Below are 25,549 nucleotides of genomic sequence, written 5' to 3' on the forward strand. Positions count from 1 at the left end.
GACTTTTCCTGTTCACAAATCTTTACTTCTGAGGACTGATATCTATGTATCCACACACAGTTTAACACCTTCTCATGTAAATAAGCCTGTACCTGTGATGGTGCCGGTGTTACTCCCTCCAACTGGCAGCAGCTGTTTTTGTATTTCTCCTTTTGCACAAAGATCCAGGGAAGAAGTGCTCTGTTGTTGCTTGCAATCTCCCTGTAGGAAAATGAGTAAGTTACTTCTATTTAACACCACCATAAAGCAGAAAAGCACCACATCTTGTGAAAACATTTGTAAAAGTACAGTTTTGTACCAACCATAAATGTAGATGTTCGAGTACTAATACAGCTGCAGTCATAACAGATGGGTTTTCCTGCCGTCAGGCGGGTCCTCGGTCGGCTGAATTCCAAAGTCTAGGTCCGGCGTCGGTTGTCATCGCTTCTTCCCCGACGTCAGTGCGACAGGGGTATAAAAGAACCAGCCGACGCCATTTTCTTCAGTTTTTCTTGCCCCAGATGTCAGGTGCCCCCAGAAGGAAGGCAATACATAAATTTATGTAATAATGCAATGCAATATAATCAAAAAACATTAGTTGCAAGCAAATGCACCATAAATGAATACCCCAATCAGGTTGTATGTGGAGGTGTTAGCCATTAGGCCTGTCCCAAGAGGGGAAGGAGGGAGGGAAACCTGGACTGCAGCTGTATTAGCACTCTAACATCTACATTTATGGTAGGTACAAAACTGTACTATGTTCATCGTGCATACAGCTGCAATCATAACAGATGGGTAGAATCCCAAAGCTAAAAAGAAAAGGGTGGTAGGCACTAGGTGGAACTAGAAGGAGCCAGGATGCCCTACAAGACTGCAGTGGCAAAGCCTGCTCTAGATTTGGAGTATAATGGTAGGTGATCGTGCTTGGAGAAGGTATGCACAGAACTCCAAGTGGCTGCTTCCAAAATATCTTTGGTAGGAACTCCCTGAGGAAAGCTGCAGAGGTAGCTGTGGCCCTTGTGGAGTGAGATCTGATGCCTGCAGGTACAGTTTTACCATGAAAAGAGTAACAAAAGCGTATGCAGTGGGCTATCCATTTTGAGATTGTCTGCTTGGAAATTGGCTTCCCTTGAGCTCCTGTAGCATAGGACACAAAGAGTTGCTCTGATTTTCTGAAAGGCTTTGTTCTGTCCAAATAATAATGCAGCTGTCTGTGGATGTCCAAGGAATGTAGTAGTCTCGCCCCTTTGTTTTGAGGATTAGGGTAAAAGGTAGGTAAGTGGATAGCCTGATTCAAAGCTACCCTGGATACCACCTTTGGCATAAAGGACGGATTGGTTCGTAAGGAAACTCTGTCCTGATGGAAAATGATGAAAGGCTGCACAGCCATGAGGGCTTGCAGTTCCGATACCCTGCGAACTGAGGTGATAGCCAGAAGGAAGGCTGTTTTCCAGGACAAATATTGCAGTTCTGTTGAGGCAGCTGGCTCAAAAGGAGGCAAGGTCAGTTTTTCTAGAATGAAATTGAGGTCCCAAGCAGGTACTGGTTGTTTCCTTGGGGGTTTTATATTCTTAGCCCCTCTGAGGAACTGTCTTAAGAGGGGGTGAGAGAATAAAGGAGGATCAGTGTTGTATTCTGCAGAAATGGCTGAGGCATGGATTTTGATGGAGGAGAATGAAAGTCCACTGCTTAGCATCTCGGCTAGATACTGTAATATTTGAGGTAAATTCAGTATTCCAGGATTCTGACCCTTTTTCTCATTCCAGGCACAAAACCATTTCCATTTTGCGGAGTAAGCTTTTCTAGTAGAAGGCCTTCTGGCCTCCAAAATGACATCCTGCACCTCCTTGGAGAGTAGGGTCTGTTGTGAAGTTAAGGAATCTTCCATGTGGCCAGATTGAGTGTTTTCAGCTGACTTTGAAGTTTTTTGAAGCTGTGCGGAGTCAGAAGAAGAGGCATTAGAGGTAGGATCCATGGTGGGGAATGCATCAGGCTCCTCAGGAGTGGGTACCAGTGTTGTCTTGGCCAGTCTGGAGCAATGAGAATCATCTTTGGTCTGTCTGCTCTGGTTTTTAATAGAACTTTGGGCAGCAGAGGAAGAGGTGGAAAGGCATAAACTGTCATTGTTGTCCAACTGAAAGAGTGCGTCCACTTCTCCAGGCCTGTGGATGAAAGGTCCTTGAGCAGAATTTGCCAATTGGTGATTTTTGTGGGAGGCAAAGAGATCTATGTCTGGCCTTCCCCATGCTTGAATTATCTCTGTAAAAACTTGAGGATGCAACTTCCATTCGTGTGGATCGGTCATATTTCTGCTTAGGTTGTCTGCCAGCGTGTTTTCCTTGCCTGGCAAGTACTGTTCTTGAAGTTCGATTTGTAATTCCAGAGCCGTGTTCCAAAGTGACATGGCCAGCCTGCATAGGGGGTATGAATGGGTTCCTCCCTGTTTGTTTATGTACCACATTACTGTGGTGTTGTCCGTCCTTATCAATAGCTGACCTGGATGCAAAACGTTTTTGAAAGCTATAATAGCATTTATTACTGCTAGCATTTCCTTTTGATTGGTGTGTAGGTGCTTTTCTTTTTGGGACCATTTGCCCTGAATGCACCGATCTGTCATGTGCACCCCCCAGGCATAGTCCGAGGCGTCTGTTGTGATGACTTGATTTGCTTGAGGCTTGCAGAATGGGAAACCTGTGTTTCTTTGGCATGCTTGAGCCCACCACAGAAATTCCTTTTGAAGACATGGAATCAGTGGTATTATTGTTTCCAAACTGTGGCTGTGTTGAGACCATAGGTTTTTCAGGTACCATTGAAGTTTCCTCATATGCAGTTTTGCACATGGGATTAGTAGGATGCAAGATGCCATGAATCCCATAGCCTGCAGGATTTTCCTTGCAGTCAGCCTGGTGAAATTTGCTAGTTTTCTGAAGTATTGAGTTAGTTGCCCCTGTTTCTCTGGCGTGAGGTAGGCCATCTGGGTGTTTGTGTCCAAGTTGGCACCCAGGAAAATTATTGTCCGAGAGGGTATTAGCCTTGATTTCTTTTTGTTGACTGTGTATCCCAAAGAATTCAACAACGTTATTACAAAAGCCAGATGTTTCAGAAGTATGTGCTTGCTGTCCGCTTGGATCATTCAGTCATCCAAATATGGGTATATTTGTATCCCTTGAAGTCTGCAGTAGGCAATTACTGATGCCAGGCATTTCGTGAATACTCTGGGCGCAGTAGATAAGCCAAAGGGCAATGCAGAGAATTGATAATGGGTTGAACCTGCAAGAAATCTGAGGTATCTTCTGCAATCTTGTCTGATTGGGACATGCAGGTATGCCTCCTTGAGGTCCAATGTTACCAGCCAAGACTCCTTGCCCAGCATGAGAAGAAGCTGCTGCAATGTGAGCATCTTGAATTTTGGCACGAGTAAAAATGTGTTTAGGATGGATAGGTCCAAAATAGGTCTCCAATCTTTTCCCTTCCTTGGTACCAGGAATAGTCTGGAGTAAAAACCTTGACCTTGTTCTTGTGAAGGTACCTCTTGAATAGCTTTCATGTCCATGAGATCTGAAAATTGTTTTTGTGCCTCTGCCCTTTGATTGTGTGGCAGGTTTGGCATGCCTCTCATTTTTGAAAGGGTGTGAAAATGGAATCTGTAGCCTCTGTCTAACGTCCAGGATCCATTTGTCTTTTGTGACAATATGCCAATTTTTCAAAAATAATGCCAGTTTTCCGCCTAAAGGTGCTGCCATTTGAGCCTTGCTTGGCATGCAAAGGGGAAAGTCATTGGGTCTGCTTTCTGAATGGCTGTGAACTATCCTCACCACCTTTTTGTGTAGGTGCTTGCCATTGTCTGCCTCTAAATGATCCTTGAGATTGCCCTCTGCCCCTCGGGCGCCTGTATTTACCTCTTTGGGGTCTGTCCGTGGCAGGAAAGGACCAATTTTTGGAAGGCCAATTTCTACTGAAACGTGGAGGTTGCACCTGTAGGAAATCTTTCACTGTTTGCATTGATTTAGCCTTTTCCTCCATTTTCTTTAATACCTCCTCAGCTTTAACACCAAATAATACATCTTTTTGCAGAGGGGCATCTAGTAATTTAGCTTTGACATGACCTAGTAAGGTTTGCTCTTTGAGCCAGGCATGTCTACGTATGACTGATCCTGTAACAGCAGCTCTACATGAGGCCTCTAAAGCATCAAAACCACAGTGTAAGGTATGTTTACCCACATGTTCTGCACTATGCATCAAATCCTGCAACTCCAAGTCTGTTTGTTCAGGTTGTGACATTTTGCTTTTCAACTGTGATAACAGAAACTGTTGGTACTTTAACATATGGAACTGGCAGCTTAATGCCCTCATGGTTAAGGTGGCCGAGGTGTATACCTTTTTCCCCCACCTTTCTGAAGCTCTGGAATCTCTCTCTGAGGGTAATGGATTTTTAGCAGTGGAGGCCTTAATTCCCTTGGGGCCCTGTGAGATAGTTTCTGGGTCAGCCGCATGGCTTTTGTATAGGAATTGGTGTGAGTCAGGAACCCGGTAATACCTGTCAGGCTTGATTGGGGCTGGAGGTAAATTTATTTATTTATTTGTTTAACATTTGTTGACCGGGAATGTCCGACTAGGTTCCACAGAGCCTGTTTTCAGCGGAGGCCCGAGGAGAAATGCTCCAGATGCATGTCTTTGGAATGTGGGAGGAAACCGGAGTACCCGGAGGAAACCCACGTGAACACAGGGAGAACATGCAAACTCCACACAGAAGGCACCCCAGCCAAGAATCGAACCGGAGAACCTCTTGCTGTGAGGCGACAACGTTAACCGCTGCACCACTGTGCCGCCCAAGTCTGGGTTAAGGCAGGCCTCCGAATACACATCATCTAGAATGTCTAAGACAGGAGGTATAGCCAGAGGCCTGTGCTGAGGGAGCAAGAGAAAATCCCTAAGCCTTTTCTTGGAGTCAAGAGTACTCTTGGCCTTCTAAGTGGAAGTGTTCCCTCAAGGTATGCAAGGTTTCCCCAAAAGAGTAATCCTCGGGGAACAGAGGGAATGGACTCCTCTGCATCAGAATCTTCAAAAGGGGAGTATGAATGTTCCTGGTCATCAGAATGCTCTGAAATAATGGAGGCCTGGTCCGAGGAGGGGGATTCTTCCTCCACTCTGGGCCTTTTGTCCGGGGGTTGAGAACCCCTGATAAGAGTAATCAAATCCTCAGCCATTTTGAGCATCTGCTTTTTAGGCATGGGGCCTTGAGAAGGGCCCTGTGGAGCTTGTCTTTTAGTATGCATGGCTGCTTTAGACTTAGTGAAAGCCTTGATGGAAAAAGAAGAGGAAGGCCTGAAGACACCTTGAGAGGTGGCAGACCTGTCTAAACTTGGAGTTTCACCGCTAAGAGTGGCTTCGGTATCGGTAGTCGGGGTGTGGGCCGAAGAGCCTGCGACCTCGGGTACAGCAGACACCGCCAATGAAGTGTCGTCGGTAGTCAGGGGCTGCGTAGGCGCCTACCTGAGAACCGGACCACCTGTAGTCAGCTTTGGCGTGGTGTCGGTAGAAGCCGCGGACCTCGTAAGTCGGTCCTTATCTTTGCGTCTTTTACTCAAAACTGGAGTCGGGAGTATCAGACGACATAATGTAATTAAATTTTTTGCCAAAATAGTGTTGGGCGAACTCCGCCCGGTGCTTAATGGTGCGTCTGTTGAATGTAGCACAAAAACGGCAGGCCGAGACGTCGTGGTCTGGGCCTAAGCAAGGAATGCAGAGGGAATGAAAATCCTTATGCGGTATTTGCTTCCCACATGAAATGCAATTATTAACTTTGTCTGACATCGGTCTGAGGCAAGAAAAGTTTCCCCAACGGGGTACTTAGCTTTCAAGAAGACTTTGGTTGCAAAATATTCGTAATCTCAGGAGCTGGCCGACCGGCACTTGCGAACTGCTTCTGCTTTGGGCACCACGCAGCAAGAAAGACTGAAGAAAATGGCGTTGGCTGGTTCTTTTATACCCCTGTCGCACTGACGTCAGGGAAGAAGAGACTACAACCGACGCCGGACCTAGACTTTGGAATTCGGCCGACCGAGGACCCGCCTGACGACAGGAAAACCCATCTGTTATGACTGCAGCTGTATGCAGGATGAACATCTATGGAATGGCAAAACAGCAACCTGTACCAACCCACCAAGCACATGGCAGCAAAACCCTTTCAAGAGTAGAAGGCTAGTAGTCATACATATTAACTTTGTATACATGATACAAGTAAAAAATTCATCACTGCAATCAAGCTTGTAAAACTGCAACCCAGAATGATGCTATTTTACCTGTGTAAAGGTACTCCGATAGGGAGCAAATTATAGGAAGGTACACAGACACACTAGCTCCAAGTATATCAAATACTATAAAACAAAGACCCAAGGAAACCTAGGGGGACTAACCTGGTCGACAAATAATAATATACAAAATAAATAAAAAAGGTTTTGTATAGTGTGAAAGAAGTGTAGCGGATAGGGACGTGTCAACTCCTCTACACTGGGTATTAAGCTAATTTCTTCAAGGCAGATGTCTTCAGTTCCCAAGCCAAGGATCCAGCATACGTTTCTTGATTTGGAGGGGTCAAATCCTAGCTAACGTGGTGCAACACCACTACAGTTAAATTATGTGGTCCACTGTACTAAATATCTGTGCTGAGGAATAATTCACATTACTTTTTGAAGCTCCTGAATAACTGACTCTTGACTATTAGCCATCTATCCATATGGCTCCCCCTTCTACAGCCCACTTTCACATACTTTCCACCCAGCAGGCTTGGATGAGGATTAAGGCATCTTCAATTTCTGATTACTTTTACTGTGAGCAAAGACTTGACAACCAAAGTAACCACAAATGTCTCCAAAGGATGTCAAGTAATGAGCTACCAACCATAACTTTAAAAATGGCTTTATTGAGCACTTGTCTGCAGCCATGCCTGCTCCACCCCCATAGCCTGACATCTACTTCAGAGCTCCACTACAAAGACACCCCTCATGTTCTCCGTTTCCTGGACAGTCACTCCCTTCTCTGCTGCCAACAGCTAATCCAACTGAGGCAACTTGGGTTGTGGTCAGGTCTTCATCTCTCTATGCCACTAAAACACTAATGCAAGCAGACAGTGTGCACGCACATTTGTGTGTGTGTGTGTGTGTGTGTGTGTGTGTGTGTGTGTGTGTGTGTGTGTGTGTGTGTGTGTGTGTGTGTGTGTGTAAAAACACTGATGAATCACTCACTGTGTAATGCTGAGTCAGACTTTATTTAATCTTAACACAAATGTAATTTGTATTTCAAATTTCTGTCATAGCCTGTTCAGCTCAGCCGGTATCCAAAAACGGTCCTTGAAACAGCCCAACCTAGTTAGCAAAATAAGCAAATTAAAACAGCACTTTAACATGAGAACACTAGTACTTCAAACGGGTTTATATCACATAATCCAAATCCCAAAATATCGAACACCATAAGCTCGAACTTGGAATTTCGAAATGTGATATAATCGAAAGCAAAGAACAGCAAATTTTTTTCCCCCCAAAAAAAATTTGCTGTTCCGAGAAACACACAGACACACAACACAAGCACGCCAAAAAAAGTAATCCACACATATACACTTAAAATCCTACTTTTAACCCTACACTAAACCATACATACACTATTATCTATCCACTTACCTTAACCCAAACCCCAACCTTAAGGTCCCTATCGCACACTCACCTTACCCGCTCCCTAAAGCTAAGGCTCCTAACTATCACACACACACCTTACCTGCTCCCTAACCCTAAGGTCCCTAACTATCCCATTCCCACACTCACCTTAACCCAGTCTGTTCGCACACTTACCTTAACCCGGTCCATAACCTTTGCACCACAGTGGAGAAAATAGCAAAACGGCAGAAACAGCCCACCAAATTCTTTCCCTAGGAAATAAGTCGATGTTCTGCAGCTTCGCTATTTTCAGCGTTCGCTGCTTTGGATTCTATATTACAACATTCGATGTTTTACTACTTCTACATTATGATATAAACCCCTTTAAACAGCCATAAAGCCCTGAAAGAAAGGGGAAACACTGAACTGATACTCTACAAACTAGCAGAGCACCTGAAATACAGTACAGGGGAAAAGCAGAGGAGGGGGCAATTCAGACTGGAAAACTGCATGATGATAAAAAGGGAAAATTGGAAATGTACTGAACTGCTGCTTCCAGACAACACAATGGCATAGAACACTTTTGAAAATGAGAAAGAAAAATGCTAAACGCTTGTAAAAATGATGAAAGCGTGTTGATCACAATTCCAGTAAGGATCAGTTCTACAAAATTATGCTGAAACAACTTTTACAGAACCTCAGAGATAAAACTTGTGTGGACCCCTCCCACATATCCACTCTGATGTCACCCAAAATTGGAGAAAAGGAAAACTCCAGTCAGTGAAAATTGTTTCTGCATAATTCTGCTGCCTAAGAATTGAATTTGATAGCAGTAGATTATAGTAATCTGGGGATGTTCAATAATCACGAGTAGAGAGACCTGTAGAAGTGTCCAAAACCACATGACATCATGGGAAAGGAGGGAGGGAGCCTGGAGAGGATCACAGAAGAATACTAGGCTAACAACCCTAAAGGGCATTTTCATGCCAAGCCATGCCTTCCAACAATACTAGAAAGGTATTGTTCCTGTAAGTTGTCGGGAAAGAACAGCTATGTAAAATCTTACCATAACAGTAAAGGTCTTCATCTTCACTACTGCAGTTTTCCTTACAATAGGGATCCCCTGCCAAAGGGGGCCCAACCTCCAGCCAGTATTCCAAACCCTTTAGGTTGCTAATGGTATTCCATACGTCACCCATATGCTTCCCACATACAGTGTAGGGCATAAAGGTGATATCTGGACGTACCATCCTCAGAACTGAGAGACCCAGTAAGAACACCAGTCCATGGATTAGAGAGGTAACTGGCATAGGCAGAAGAGAAAAGAGCCAGGGGGAGGAGTGAGGGAGTGAGTAAATATTGCAACAGTGAAGAGAAGGACATTTACAGTTATAAGAGTTCATACAACTGTACTATGTCTTTCCATTTCACTGCTGCAGTATTCCTTACATTAGGGAAGAGTGCAAAAACTCAGGAAGGAGAGAGGGAGGAGGAAGGACCAGCAGAGCCCTATAGGAACCCATGAAGAATTGCTCTAGCAAACCTCTAGCCCTGGAGTATGCACAGAAGTCCAGGTAAATACCTCAAGAATATAGTTAGTATTTAAACCCTTGAAGAAAATCACCATAAAAAGCCACAACCCTAGTAGAATGAACCTTGAAAAAAGAAGTAAGGCTCTCACCATGAAAACAAAACGAAACAGCCTTAGATATCCAAGGAGAAATGGTTTGGTTGGAAACAGCCAATCCTAAAGATATAGGGTCACAGCAAGTTACTAGGCTACTAGCCCAGAGGCCCTTATAAGCATAGCCAATAAATTAGCCCAAGTTTCCACAAGTCAGCACCCAATGCCCCTATCCAGCAGGGACACAGGTGGAATCCCAGGGGGATAGTTTTCATTTCCCATCCAGTCATGCAGGTTCCTCTTAAAGAGGGATAATGAAGTTCTCCACTTGACGTGTAGAGGGAGTCTATTCCGCAGATGGGGAGTCTCTGGGAGACAAATCTGTCCTGCCAGTAAGTCCTATTGATGTTGCAGAGCAAGTTGAGGTTTTGTGTGTGGGTCACGTGAGTGGAGTTTGGCTTGCGGATATTTATTTATTTTATTTAATTTAGCATTTGATAACCGGGAAAGTCTGACTTGGAACTAAGCCAATTTTCAGTGGAGGGCCGGGGAGAAATGCACCAGATGCAGGTCTTTGTAATGTGGGAGGAAACCGGAGCACCCGGAGGAAACCCACACAAACGAAGGGAGGACATGCAGACTCCACACAGAAGGCACCCCAGCCAAGAATCGAACTGGAGAACGTCTTGCTGTGAGGCGACAATACTACAGCTGCATCACTGCATAATTTCATCAAGGTGGGGTCAGAGATTGCTTTGTATGCAAGACACAGATCATCTCTGAGGAGTCTGTATGAGATAGAGTAGAGGGACAGAGCTTGTAAGCTATCCATGTAGGCCCTGGATTCTCCTGGTCAAGAACCTCTGTGGTATCTCCAGCTGCTGCATGTGCTTTGCGAGGTATATGCTGAAAGGAGTGTTATACTCTATGATGGGCCTCATTAGGGAGGAATGCAGGGAAGTTAAGACTCCTTTGTTCCAATGAGGTGGGCCACGTAGAAATCTCTCAGTACAATGGAGGCAACATGGTGGTAAAAAATTAGATTGCTGTCAATTTGGGTGCCCAGTTCTCTCACAACTGCTTGCATGCTTAGGACGTTATTAATGTGATAATTTGGGGAGATGTCACTCTTTCCAAAGAGGATAATGATACATTTTTTGGTGTTTAGTTTGAGGCTGTGTTTCTGGCACCAGTCATTTGTCTGGGTGAGACCATCTTGTAGTATGTCTACATCACTAGAGGAGTTGATGACAGCACGCAACTTGCAGTCATCTGCAAACTTGGTCAGTCATAGACCTCTGGTTTTGGCTTGCACCTCGGAGAAGTATATCCCAAGACCGATCTCTGGGGTATGCCGCAGGGACCCCAAGACCAATCCCTGGGGTACGCCACTCCTTGCAGGTCTACTACTTGAGGTAGCCTCCCCTATTTTGACTGAGTTCCATCAGTGAGCCAGTTCGCTAAATGGATTTACACCAAGCTGGAATAGTTTATCTATTATGACCGAGTGGGGAATAGTGTCTTAGGCCAGGTCAAGGGAGGTGGCGTGCACAGTCTTCCCCTTGTCCATAGCTTTCTTGACTGACTCAAAGAAGTCTACCAAATTTAACCAACATGATCTCTCCTTGACAAAACCAAACTATGTGGGATCAAGTGTTTGGAGGTTGCCGATGTCCTTGTTAATGTGGTCCACGATAATGCTTTCCATAGCCTTACAATCAGGCGGGTTAGGCTGATGGATCTAGAATTGCCTGCATCAGTGGACACTCAACCTTTCTGCAGAAGGACAATGGTGACAGTCCTCCACTCAGCTGGGACAAAACCGGTACTCAGGCTTATGTTGGAACAGGATGCCCAACGGTGAGTTCCTGCCTGTGTTGATCCAGGATGCAGCCTGAGAGGTTACTGGGTCCCATGGAAGCTGTGTTTTTACCTTAGAAAAATGCAAATTAAAAGTCATGCTGCTAAACGTTAGGAGTCTAAACATGAAACTGCACTCATTGCAAGCATTCTTAACCTGGAAGATGATGACATTTGTGCAGTCACAGAAACCTGGTTCAAAGCTGCGGAGAGCACCCCAGCCTTATCTGGTTACATATCCCATCAAACATTCAGATCCCAAACTGTAGGCAGCAAAGCCAAAGGAGGTGGAGTTTCAATATATTACAGTTGCACACACCTCCAGGCCGGTCAAACAGTATGACGCACAGAAGACACTCCAGGTGCAGTTAACAGTTGACAAGACTCGTATTCAAATCACAGCCCACCAAATTTGACTCATGATGCCCACTCCACCTATCAGGACCTCTAATAATCAAGATTCAACCCTTTACACTGATCCCGGGCAACTTTAATTACCCAACAAGATTGGAAAAGTTTCATCCTCCCTGGTACGACCAGACCATAAAGCGGTCACTTTCGAAGTCACCATCTCCCCTGACACCCCCTCTAGCTAGGCTCAAACAAAGAAAACTTCTCCAAAGCTGATTACAACCTCCTGAGGGATGGTATAAACAGCTTCACAGTCCCTTCTCCCACTGTAGGAATTGGCACCAATGTCCAAATCTACACCAAAGTACTGTACAAGCATTTATATAGATGCATGGAATCAGGAATACCTGACAGGACAAAAATCAATGAAACAATGAAGAGTAAACCTGTCTTCTGGACATCTACAATAAAACTATATAACAAAAGGAAAAAAATTGCTGTCCAGGACCATGAAGGAGCAGGTGGCCAGTTGGAAGCAATCTCTCCTTAGCCTGAACAAGCAAATAAGAGCACTAGTGAAATCATCTAAAAGTCAACTTAGAGTCCAAATTGGCCACATCTACTAAAGACAATCGTAAGGCCTTCTTCACGCATGTCTGCAATCTCAAAGGAAGCACGCAGATCTGTTCAGAACTGGTGGTCAAAGACGCCACATACTCAAATGCTACAGATATAGCCAACCTACTGGCTGACAGGTTCAACGTAAACTTCACCCCCTGTACCCTCATAAGTAAATCAGGACATCCCCAGTACCTACCCACCACCTCTTAACTCTAGGGAACAGGTCATCACTGCCCTTTCAAAGGCAAACAATACAGCCTCCATGAGACCGGCGGACCAAGACTTTGGAACTCAGGCCAACTGCAGGTCGCCTGCCAGCAGGATAACCCAAGTGTAATAACTGCAACAGTGAAACACGATGAACATCATCCCAGGTTGAATCTTACATGCAGGCATGAGCTTGCAGGCACCATTAGGCACCATATTCAACAAAAGCCTGAGTACCGGCTTTGTTCCAACAGAGTGGAGGACAGCCACCATCACCCCTTTACACAAAGGTGGACTGATCCAGTAAATTAATTATAGACCCATCAGCCTAACTAGCCTGATCTGCAAGGCCATGGAACAGATTATCATGGACCTCATTAACAGGGACATTGGCAACCTCCAAACACTCAACCCCCACACAGTTTGGCTTTGTCAAGAGGAGGTCATGCCTGTTCAATTTGATTGACTTCTTTGAGACAGTTACCAACGCCATGGATGAGGGGAAGACTGTGCACACCACCCACCTTGACCTGGCCAAAGCCTTCAACATTCTTCCCCACTCGGGCATAATAGATAAACTCTCTCAACTAGGCATCAATCCATATGTTATCAAATGGGTAGCCAACCTGCTCACTGATAGAACTTGTCTAATCAAACTAGGGGAAGCCACCTCCAGCAGTAGACCCCTAATAAGTGGCATACTGCAGTGATCGGTCTTGGGGTCTCTGTTATTCGGGCTATACTTCACTGAGGTGCAGGCCAAAACCAGTGGGCTATGACTGGCAAAGTTTGCAGAGGACTACAAACTGGGCACAGTTATCAATTCCCCAAGTGATGTGGATGTCCTCCAAGAAGGTCTCACCAAAACAAATGACTGGTGCCAGAAGCATGGCCTCAAGCGGAATGCCAAAAAATGCATCATCCCCTATGGGGAGAGTGATATCACCACATATCATTACATTAACAACATCCTAAACAAGCAATCAATCGTGAGAGATTTGGGCACTCAGGTCGATAGCAACCTGACTTTTAACCACCACGTTGCTTCTATTGTACGGAAAGCTTTTTACATTGCCCGCTTTCTACATGGCCCACCTCATAAGTAGGTGTATCTCATTCAGGGACACAATGTCATAACATCCCTGTATTCTTCCCTTACAAGGCCAATTATGGAGTAAAACACCACTTTCGGATGTACCTTGCAAAGCACATGCAGCAGCTGGAGAGGCCACAGAGTTTCCTCACCATGAAAATCCAGGGCGTGAAACATCTACCCTACACAGAAAGGCTAAAAGCCCTGTCCCTCTACTCAGTTTCATACAGACTTCTCGGAGGTGACCTCTGTCTGGCATACAAAGCAATCTCAGACTCTGCCTTGATGGGACTGCTGCATATCTGCAAGTCAAGCTCCACTCAAGTAAACCGCATGCATGACCTCAACCTGGCCTGTGACATCAACAGGCCTTCTTGGCGGGACAGATGTGTCCCAGAGACTCCCCCATCTGTGGAATAGACTTTCTCTCCACATCAGGCAGAGTACCTCATTATCCCTTTTTTAAGGTCAACCTGAATAACTGGATGGGAAACAGAAAATACACCCTGGGATTCCACCTGTGTCCCTGCTGGACAGGGACTTTGGGTGCTGACTTGTCTAAACATGGTCTACACTCTCGGCTAGGCTTACAAAGGGCCTCAGGGCCAACAGCCTAGCAACTTCCTATGATCTTTAGAGAGGGCGGTAATGACTTGCTCCCTAGAGGTAAGGGGTGGGGGAGGCGCAGGTGCTGGGGATATCCTGGATTAGTGATGGGGGGAAGAGAGGGGTGAAGTTTTCATTGAACTTGTCTGCCAGCAAGTTGGCTATATCCATGGCATTTGTGTACTTGGTGTCCTTTACCATCTTTCTGAGCAGATTTGGGCGTTTCCCCTTAGACTGCAAACATATGTGAAGAAGGCCTTAGAGTGTCATTAGTAGATGTGGCCAATTTTAGCTTTGGAGGACTTCACTAATACCCTTATTTACCTGTTTAGACCAAGGAGAAATTGCTTCCAGTTTGGCACCTGTTCCTTCTTGGTCCTGGACAGCAATTTTTTTCCTTTTGTTGTAGAATTTATTTATAACCAGTTTCCACCAGACAGGTTTACACTTCCTTGAGGAGGAGGAGGATTTTGTACTGTCAGGTATTGCTGAAATTATGCATTTATATAAATGGTTGTATAGTAATTTGTTGTAGGTTTTGACATTAGTGCCAGTTCCTACTGTTGGGGAGGGGCTGTGAGGCTGTTTAGACCTTCCATCAGGAGGTTGTAAACAGCTTTGGAGAAGTTTTTTTTTTGTCAACCCTAGCTGGGTGGGGGGGGGTCAGGGGAGATGCAACATGGAAGGTGACCGCTTTGGAGTCTGATCTTACCAGGGATGACGACATTGCCGGGATGCTACAGTGGCTTCCTACGTTGGTTAGTACCAAGTCCAAGATGTAGTCACCTCTTGTGGGGGGTGTCAACCAACTGGTCCAAGGACTGGCATTGACGAAGCCAAGGAACCTTTGAGCATTTGTGTTCTGGCTTGAGTAGTTCTTCCAATCATTAGTTAGGTAGTTAAAACCACCCAGGATCAGGGTATAGGGTTCAATCTTAATAGAGTCAAGGAGGTCCAGACAGGCATTGTGGGCATCCCAAGTCAACATTAGGGGCCTGTAGCCAACTATGATTTGAATAGGGGGTCTTGTCAACCATTAATTGCACCTGGAGCATCTCCTGTGCATCATACTGTTTGACCAGTCTGGAGGTGTGTATATATTTTGAAACACCACCTCCTTTGGTTTTGCTGTCCTCAGTTTGGGATCTGTATGCATGACAGCATGAGTAGCCATGTAAGACTGGAGTGCTCTCTGTAGCTCTGAACCAGGTTTCTGTGACTGCACAAATGTCAGCATCTTCCAGGGTTAAGAATGCTTGCAATGAGTGCAGTTTCATGCTAAGACTCCTAGGGTTCAGCAGCCTGACCTTTAATTTGCAATTAGATTTTCATGTTGGTAGTTTTGACCTCAAGACTGCCTAAAAAAAAAAGGCAATATGGGGGAAGCAAGAGCCTTTGCCACAAGCCCAAGGGAGACAGATGCAGATCATATCTGGTAAAGCACAATGGTCTGTCAGTCATGTCTTCCCAGGCTGAGAAGTACAAGATCCCCTTCAGAATGAAACCAGAAACTAAGCCAATTGTTAAAGTCAGTCATTTTTTGTTTGTATTGAGGCATTATTCTGGGTGATGGTATGATGCTGCTTAAGGCTAGTAACATATGTGCCTGGAACAAATATTCCATGAGCTCAATCATGACTCCCTTCAACGTCTCAAGTCATTCACACCAACATGTACTATGACAGAGTCATAGCAGTACTTGTTGTGGGACTTCAGTGCATGGGTGATGTGGTGGATTCTGGCACCTGACAAACAAACCAGGACTTTCTCCTTATCAAATCTGGTGAGGGGCACATCTGTGTGTCTCACAATGGCGTCTCTTATGATTAATATAATGTGTTTATGGTTACGCCTTGATGGCTATGAGACACATGCATGTGGACTATGTGCAGTATGGTAGGCTATGGAGGGTTTTTGTCTCAGAAGTCTCTTTTGTTTAGATATGTTTTTGTTAAGAATCTCCGAATATGTGGGTGTGTGCTGTGTTGATGTTTGAGGTGTGGTGTTTGTGCAGACAACCTTCGCAGTGCCAGGTATACTGGCTTGTGAGGGAGAGAGCATAGACTCCAGGTTTTTAACGTAATTGCAAGTCTCACAAAATGTGTTCCTAGGTGGTAGTAAGAGAGGGTTGTCCACGTACATGAGACAGTTGCTACACTATCTCAGGATGCCCATATCAACCAGAATGGCAGTAGAAACTGTAGGAAACAGTCTGTCCATATTTGTCAGAATTGATGAGGGGATGAGCTAAGGGGGGGCAAAAGTGGAAATATCTGAGATGGGTACTAGTAAGCTTGTGTTTGTACAGCAGCTGTAAAGAAGCTTCATTACCTCAGAATTGAGCGAGTGCTAGTAAGGGAAAATTTGAAGTGGAATACCTTGCAATGGGTTAAATTAGCACAGTGGCGGTGAATGATACGCAAACAAGTGAAGCCCCGCACAAACACAGGGTTTAAATAGCAGAAAAGATGGAAGAATCTAGAAGCTTAGATTACTACCCAATCCTGCTAGCCCATGCACTTTCAACCAATCACTCGTGCTAGAGAAGGTCAGACAGCCCTGTTACTTTCAGTAACACAGTAGGTAGACCACTACCAGCACAAGATGGCTGCCAGAAAACTTAGCAAGCTAAACAACCAGGTCTGGATGCAGCAAACCTGTATCGATACTATGCTACTTCATTAGAACATAGAAAACTCCCAGAAAATGCAAAGAAACCACAGATAGAGCTCTCACAAACAGAAAATACAACTCAGTATGAAAAAAGCATTTTACAGATAATTCAGTAAAAATGCAGTTACAGTAATAAAACTACTTGGCAATAAAAATACAATTAAAACAGTATAAAATAGTACAGGAAGAAAGGAAACAGTTGATCAGATTTGCTAAAAGCTTTGGTCTTACCCATATAAAATTTGAGTTGTCTATGCACATCCAAAATGTGCAAAACCTTCTCACTGGCTGATTACAGAGAAGGGAAAAAAGTGAGCAAATGAATAGACTGATTAAGAGAGAACTCGACTCATTCATCACTTTAAACATAAAAGAAAGTTTAGTACAAAGGGACATCCAGTCCTTATTGAAAACTAAAAAAGGAGTAAGAGCCATAAGGGCTTGAAGCTCAGACACTCGTCTGGCAGAAGTAAGGGTCAACAGAACAGTCTTCCCAAGAGCAATGCTGCAAGGAAGCTGAAGCCACAGGCTCAAAAGGAGGCTGGGTCAATTTCTCCAAAACAATATTAAAGGTCCCAGGAAGGACAGACAGGCTTCCTGGGAGGTTTAATATGAAAAAAAAATGTTCAACCTCAAACCCTACAGACTAAAGGGGGTGCTAAAGACAGATAAGCAAAAATAGCTGACAAGTGGATCTTAGAAAAATATGCCAAACCAATATGGAGCAGTTCACACAGATAAAAAAGAACCAAAGGAACATCCGTAGAAAGTGGATCCAGATTTCAAGACAGACATCAAATGGAAAACCTCTTCCACTTGGATAAGTAGGATTTCCTAGTTGAGAGTTTCCTGGCCTCATGCAGGACCCTAAATCCATCCTCAGAAAAAAGGGATCTATATGGAATCAAAACCCTATCATGCAGAAGAGGGAACCAATGTTGAATGGGCCAAAAGGCAGTCACCAGTAAAATTTTTGGGAGCATCTTGCTTTATCTCGAGCAGGACTTCTGGAATGAGAGGAAGGGAAGGAAGGCATAAAGAAACATCACCTCCCACGACAGTGAGAGGGCATCTACCTTCCTGACCAGAGGACATGGGGCTCTGGCACAAAAAGATAGAGGAAACTGTCTGTTCAGAAGGGAGGCAAAAATATCTACTTGAGGAGCACTCCACTGGTGGACAATGTCCAGAAACACATCTCTTGTGAAGCATCCAATAGTGGGACTGCGATATGGACCTGCTTAGAGAGTCTGCCACAATGTTCTGACCTAAGGGAATGTAGAAACTGCCCAATGTGTCACTTGATACTGGATAGCTAGCTCCCACACTTGAAGTGCTAACATGCAAAGCAGATAAGATCTCATCTCCCCCCCCCCCCTTGCTTGTAGACATACCTGAAGAGCCAACAGAAGAGGTCTCATCTCTGACACTGATGTGGTCCTGATGACGCGACCAGAGGACCTGCACTTTTAGACAGAGGTTGTCTGTGTCAATTGGTTTTTAAAGTTGACTAAATGCCTGGAACAAGAAAACTTAATGGTGACAGTTCAAGTCGTACTAAACTTGGACCGCACCTCTCATTTTCGTAATTCTAGCTCATTTTTTTTAGGAATCTCCTAAAATTGGATTTTGTAAGATGTGGTGGATTACAGGTAGTAAATAATAATAATTATTACAGTTAGATTCTTTTTCTTCAGAAGAAAGTTAATTTGTGCCCTCTCTCTTTTTTAACCATCACCCTAACTTAGCAGTTCCATTGTTTAAAAAAAAAAAAAAAAAAAAAAGTCTCTAATTTGAGAATTTTCCTCTTTTCCCTATTTTTCTCACGAAGAAAAAGTCTGAGAAGTCTTAACTTAGTTTTGCTGGAAGAAGAGCTTTCACGTGACATTTTTTTGCGGTGGGGGGGGGGGGTCTAATTTTCCCATTTTTTTTTTGCATGAGCAGGATGAGAAAACACTTTTTGTAGCTATTGCTTTAATGGTGCAGTAACTATGCACTGAGCAACATCAGGGGAAGAAATTTCAATTAATTTTTGTTTATTTGTGTATACAGCATGTTACATGTTTTTTTTTTTTTTTAAGGAACAGGTTCATTTTTGCTGCATTCTAACTGCCGATTTCCTCTATTTGAATGCATCTCATTTATTTTCTGGCTGTAGAAGGCTGAAGCAGTTACTTTTATTTTTATAAAAGAAAATTGCATTTTAGTTTTGCAGTTTGCACAAGTTCAAAGCTTGGTACAAGTTTAAATATTACATATCTGTTTATTTTATTTTGTGTGCAACATTTTCTGTTCTTCAATTTGCGTTTAAACGTTGGTATCCCACAATAGTGGGTGGGGTTACATAATCATGCATGCAAATTTTATGTTAATAAGCGTGCAGATTTGTACCTATTTTTCATGTGCCTTTGTCCAAATTTCTTATGATTTCAGGTTGAGAGGTATGCTAAGAATCAATCAGAGGAGGTTAGAAAGGATTGGGAAGAGAGATTGGATAAGCAATTCACAAAGAAACAATGGGGGACATATGTATGTCTCCCAAATATGCAACAAATTCTAGAAGCTTTAGGATCATTGTTTGAAAATGTTTACATAGGTATTTATATACCAAAGTTGATGCCAATTAATTTTTCCTCAGGTAGACAGCAAATGTTGGAGGTGTGATGGGGAAGAAAAGAGGTACTTGGGAACATATTTTCTGGGAGTGAAATGAGTTAGCTGACTTTAAAGATTCCCTGCAGACAACGCTATCAGAGATAATAGGTGTGCAAATTGGTGTAACTAAGAAAATAATTTTTTGAGCTATGATACAGAATCAGAATTGCCTAGACATAAGACCTTGCAAAACCCAATTATGGTGGCTGCCAAAAAAAGCAATTGGTAGAAAACGGAAATCAAAGTCTAAATTAACTTTACTAGAAGTGGTGAATACAGTAACAGACAGAACTGGAATTGAGATCTTCAGAAAAGGGTAGGAGCAAATTACATGGAAAAAATGGGAATTGGGTGAACAATACATGAAGAAGAGAAATGAGGTTTAAAAGAAGGCAGGATTTCAATGAGCTATGCAATGTTCGACTGAATTACTGGATGGATTACAACTAAAATTCTGTCAACATGGCTTGTTTTCCTTAATGTAAATGTATGATGCCTACATCATGTGATTATTTTTGTTTTAAACAAAAAAAAAAAAATAAGGGGAAGGGGACACTAGCTCCTCTGTTCAAAACACAGCTTTATTACAGAGGAATTCTCCCACCTTAAATTCTTGTCTCTGACCCTTTACACATCTTCCTAATTAATCCAATTATCCTCTCAGGGAATGCAAATACTGCCAATACCCTAGTGACAAAATGAAGTGAACTCTAAATTGCCTTCTCTGCATAAAGACCCAACAGCAGCCACATTTTCTTGCACTCTGGATCTTCATTGTTTTATTAATGCTGCCAAAGGTTGATATCCCTTCCAAAACTCACATCAGTCTTGGAACACCTTTATTTAGATTAGTTAAAAGAATAGCACATGTTTTATGAATCACGGTTAAAGACTGAAATGAGGCTATGTGAAGCTGGGTCTGAAGGGTCTTTACCATCTTAGGGTAATGCAGCCATCACAACTTTCCTCCCAGATGTTGGTATCCTGCCCCTTTTTAAAACATACTTTCCACATCTTTATTATTGTTTTCCTCCCAACTTTCAAAACTTCACATGAATACATTCTGTTCCTGGAGACTTTCTTGTTGTTATCCAAAGTTTTATACAATTTCTTCATATCTTGGCTATTAATTGTTACACCTCATCCATCTCTAACCTTGGCATTAATTAAGTCTTTCACAACTATTTCTATTTATTCCTTCTCTTGGTTTCCAAATTCCTCTACTTTATACACATTTTTGAAACATTATTGAAACATTTGAAACAGAGATCCTCTATAGGCTCTCTGGTTATTATAGGCTCCCTTAAGTTAGTCAACAACCCTTTCTACGTCCTGTTGCCTACATCTTTGTCCTCTGTAGTGGATAAAAAAAAAATTCCCTAACAGCCTTTCTGAACACATGATTATTATCCAGGTGCTCCTGCTCTTATACAAGATTTCCTTATTCTGCAATACTTTAAAATTAGACCCGCGGTGGTGGTGCTGCGGTAGCATTGTCGCCTCACAGTCAGACGCTGTCCGATTCGATTCTCAGCTAGAGCGTCTTCTGCGTGGAGAAATGCGTGAATGGGTGTACCTTCGTTGAAGGTTGTGCGTCAGGGCTGGTAACTCGCCACATAAAAATCAACTATCAATCATTAGCGGACCGGAGTTCTGCTGTGGCGACCCCTAGCTGGGAAAAGCCGAAAGAAAGACACAACATCACCATCCAAATAAATTATTTCCAACTTTCTTATTTCCATCATGTTTTAAACATATTTTCATTCTATCCAATTTGCTAGCTATCCCTTCTACAGATATTCCTGTCTTCCTTAACTCTTCAATCATTTCCACTACCCATTCCCTAAATTCCTCTAACAGACAAGGAAAGCACCAATGTCTCATTTTACTTAATTACCCTGCACCTTTATAGTTTCTACTGGCACACGATCTGAAAATAGTGTTTATAAGCTTTCAATTAAATATGCATACCAAACATTCTTCTGTATTTCTTCAGAAATCCTTTTTGTTATACTTCCTTCCAGGTCCCAGGATACACAATTACTATTGCAAATCAGGCTCCAGTTCCCACTCACATAACATACCCTGTTGAAAAAACTTACTTTCACCCATAATAGCAATTTTAAATGGATTATAAATACATGCCTATGCAACTGTCCACCCCTGCCAATAACCCACCACAAATCTACCATTGTCTTTTTCTGTCTCTTCTGTTACTACTGCAGCCCCAACAGATATTAGTATTACTCCACTATTCCTTTGTTCCTTACATTCTGCAGAATATCCTCCCTGAAGTCTTTTGTGAAATTCACATAATTTTTTCATCAATATTGGTCTCTTGCAACAGTGCTACTAGCACCCTGCATTTCTTAATATAACTCTAGCTACGTTTTTGTCCATACCAGTAAGGTCATTTACATTCCATAATATAGAGAGAGTAGTCATTACGACAGAAAAGCCATTATTCTCCAAGTATACACAGCTGTTTTGAATACCCAGTTTTATCTTACATGCACACGATGCTTTGCTGGCTAAATTATGAAATTGCTTCTTTTTATCTCCACTTTAACCTAGGTCACACTTAGCTTCAAGGAAAACAAAAACAAAACCATTTCATTTTAACTTGTGCACATTTTCAAAAATGAAGTTTACCACTCAGAATAGTTGCTCTAAAATCATAGACTGCACTCACAGGCATTGCCAAATCTAAAATTAAGGTTACCCATGCTAAAGCACATCACACTCAGTGTTCCTACTTACACCAATTGCAGTTTCTGTTACCTCTATCCCTCATCTGAAACAGCTTGTATGCATTTAGTAAACATTAACTTTTTTGGCCCAACGAAAAACTGATCTTAAAACTAAACTGCACAGTTATACTACATTCATTAAGTACTACAGCTGCTTGGGAGGCAACTACTTCATTTACTCAACAAGTATTCAGACCTTTCATAATTAACTGCTTGCACCTGCAGAGTCATCTCCAATGACAGCTAACAGACTTTGTTGATGCACAAAATAATCTCATTAACTGCATACACCTATAGAGTTGTCATTCCCCCCAAAACAATTAATGATTTTGCAAATACAAGAAAGGACTACCACTTTCTACACATTTCACCATTTTCCTATTTTTTAATTTTATTTGGTTAAAAGTTTCAAACCTATACAAAAATTATCTAGATATCCATATTAACAAATACAAGTATTATTACCTTAATTCTACATATACTGAGGAGTACATTTAACATCCTCATCCCAGCAGTTCAAGTCCATATTGTGAATGTCCAGCCTCGCTTGTCAGTGTGTCTTCAACAATGTACACTAACACACAAATAGACTCCTCCCACCTCTTATTTAAAATGCCCTTGTCTGTGCACTATGCAAAACTTTACAATATAAACATGAAAATTGCAGCACGATGTTTTATACAAATACATGATTTTACTCAGTTACATCTTCAGCATCCTTCTAAAACACATTCAATGCGGTACAGTTTACTAAGAAGTTTAACACAGTAACAAAATTTTAGTCTTTCAATCATTTCTTGAAAAAAATACTTTAGATGTGTGAAATGTGTTAACACACTTGGTATATGAAAAAAAAAAAAAAAAAAGTTTCCCATTCATTCACTAGTTTCACAATGTTGCCCGTTTTCTTCCTGACAATTCACATCACAAACAGTCCAAAGTACTCACAATTTTACTAGTCAACTCCTTTTGAGAGGTAAAGACCCCTTTGGCTTGCTGGCTAAATTTCTTTCTTGGCATACTCTGCATACAAAAATGTCAAATTTCAAGCTGGATACTGTAGCTTGAATGTCACACCTGCCTTTTGAAATTCAAAGGTTGCTGGAATAACTGCGTTTCATTTCTGCTGGGTTCATAGGTTGGTACTAGGCTATCTGCCCGAAGGCATTTATAAGCCTAGCCAGAATGTGTTGGCTTTTACCACCCCCTTAGATTAGTTCCCTGTGCCTCTGGCCAGCAGAGCCACTGAAGTGATCACCGAGGTAAACTTAGTTTCCCATCTACTCGTCAAGGTTTCTTTTGAAGAGTGTTAGTGAGAAGCTCTGCCCAATGTAGATTGGGATCTTGTTCCAAAGCATGGGAAGTCTCAGGGACAGGAATCTATCCCTCCAGCACGTCCTATTGATTGTTGTGGTGAGGTTTAGATCCCTAGATCTTGTGGCTCGAGGGGATAAGGTTTTCTTCAGGTAGAGCATGTCCATCAATTCTGGGTTGGATATGGCCTTGTATGTCAGGCAGAGATCACCTCTGAGTAGGCGGTATGCAACAGAGTACAACTGGAGTTTCTTCAGTTGAGCTGCATAGGGCATCTGTTTGAGGCCAGTCATCCTCTTGGTGAGGAACTTCTGTGGTCTTTCCAGCTGTTGCAGGTGTCTTGTAAGGTACATCCCAAATGCGGCATTGTACTCTATGATGGGTGTGATGAGTAGAGGGGCACAATGACCTCTTTTGATCTGGATGCGAACCCTTTTGTGATTAGGTGGGCCACATAGGATTTTCTAACCACTTTGGCAATGTGATTATCAAAGGTGAGATTACTATCTACTTGGGTCCCCAGATCCTTTATTATGTCTTCCTTATTTAGGGGACTACCACCTATGTGGTAGTTTGTGGGTACTTTGTTTTTTCCAAAGGGGATGACAATGCACTTTTTGGCATTTATCTTGAGGCCATGATTTTGACACCAGGTATCCGTCTCAGTGAGACCTTTTTGGAGGACGTCTGTGTCAGCTAGAGAGTCAATTATAGCCCCTAGTTTGCAGTTGTCTGCGAACTTTGTCAGCCATAGTCCTCCTGTGCTTGCCTGTACCTCTGAGAAGTATATGCCAAACAGGAGGGGTCCTTGGACTGAGCCCTGGGGAATGCCACTTGTAACTGGTTTAGAGTCGGACCTAGCTCCCGCAACTCTCACCATGTGGGTTCTGTCCGTGAGCCAGTTGGCAACCCAACGTAGGGGTTTATGTTCAGGCTGATGAGCTTGTCTATAATACCAGAATGGGGAATGGTGTTGAAGGCCTTAACGAAGTCTAGGTAGGCTGTGTGTACCACCTTTCCCTCGTCTATAGCCTTGGTAACCGTCTCAAAGAAGTCCACCAGGTTTAGGAGGCATGATCTGCACTTAAAGCCAAACTGGGTAGGGTCCAGTGTTTGGAGGTTCCCAATATCTCGGTTAAGGAGTTCCATGATTTTGCGCTCCATAGCCTTGCAGACCAAGCTAGTCAGGCTTATAGGGCGATAGTTCCCAGGGTCTGTTGTGGCTCCACCTTTGTGGTGTACAGTGAATAATCATTTTCAGCAAACCCACTGTTGTCCCAAATTTTTCAAAGACTTCCCTGGCACAATTTGTCAGCAGCAACTCTTTCTGCTGGTATGACTGCCTCAGTATAGGTCTTGTCTGCTTTCTCATGGCCAGCTCTGAAGCATACATGAGCCCCCTCTCAATAACAAATTCTGCTGTGAACACCAGTCCAGTTGCTTATTTGTACAGTCATAAAATTAATGCTGTCCGTTCCTTCCTGCTTCTCTATCTCAGGTTTTCTGCATGCCAAGTCTTCCAACTATTTTTTTTTTGCAACTTTTCTTCTTGAAAAGCCTCCTAAGTCTCCACATTGCAAACCTCTAATTTTTGCAGTTTTTTTTCAGTTCATCTGAAGAGACAGTTACATGTTCTTCTATTTTTCCCAGCCATGTATCGGACTTTAAAATAACTGAATGAACATATATAAGCATTTGATTTACTTTTCCTGTAAATTACTTGAAGCCATCTCCTGTACCAAAGCTGAAATGTGAATTACTTTTTTGCTGAAGAGCTGGAAGATGCTTCCCAGCTGGAGATTTCCCTTTTCTGGTCGATTTTCTCTTGTTTTCTTCAGATTATTTCTTTGTTAGCATCCAGACAGCTAGTAACGGAATTTTACTCAGAGTTTACCGTCTCTTCACCTACCACAATTTCAATGCTCACACAGAGCTCTCATCATTCTTTCGATCAATGTGCAGTCATCCTGCAAGTCACAGTAGTAATGCATTTCATTCTTTCATTGATAGTGCAGCTAATTTCTACAAAACACCTAATTTCTACAAAACACCACTTATCTCCAAGTTGCAGCAATATTGGTGTGAGAACAATAAAGCCTAGGTGCAGGGGAATGCATCTTTTCCATTGCAAAACAATTTTAATGCAATTATTTTGTGCCTTTGTGCA

At 42.9% G+C, this 25,549-nt stretch overlaps 1 protein-coding gene across 2 annotated transcripts in view; it reads right to left on the reverse strand.

Moving 5' to 3' along the window:
• TRMT2A (tRNA methyltransferase 2 homolog A) overlaps positions 1–25,549 on the reverse strand; it is an 826,498-nt gene that overhangs the window by 606,322 nt on the left and 194,627 nt on the right. For both annotated transcript variants that reach the window (XM_044068710.1, XM_044068711.1), the window contains exon 3: positions 93–201. In XM_044068710.1, the coding sequence (XP_043924645.1) occupies positions 93–201 (109 nt within the window). The remainder of the gene's footprint in view (positions 1–92; positions 202–25,549) is intronic.

This window comes from Protopterus annectens, chromosome 4.part0 (genome assembly GCF_019279795.1).
Source record: "Protopterus annectens isolate FY-2018-M chromosome 4.part0, PAN1.0, whole genome shotgun sequence".
Lineage (NCBI taxonomy): Eukaryota > Metazoa > Chordata > Ceratodontiformes > Protopteridae > Protopterus > Protopterus annectens.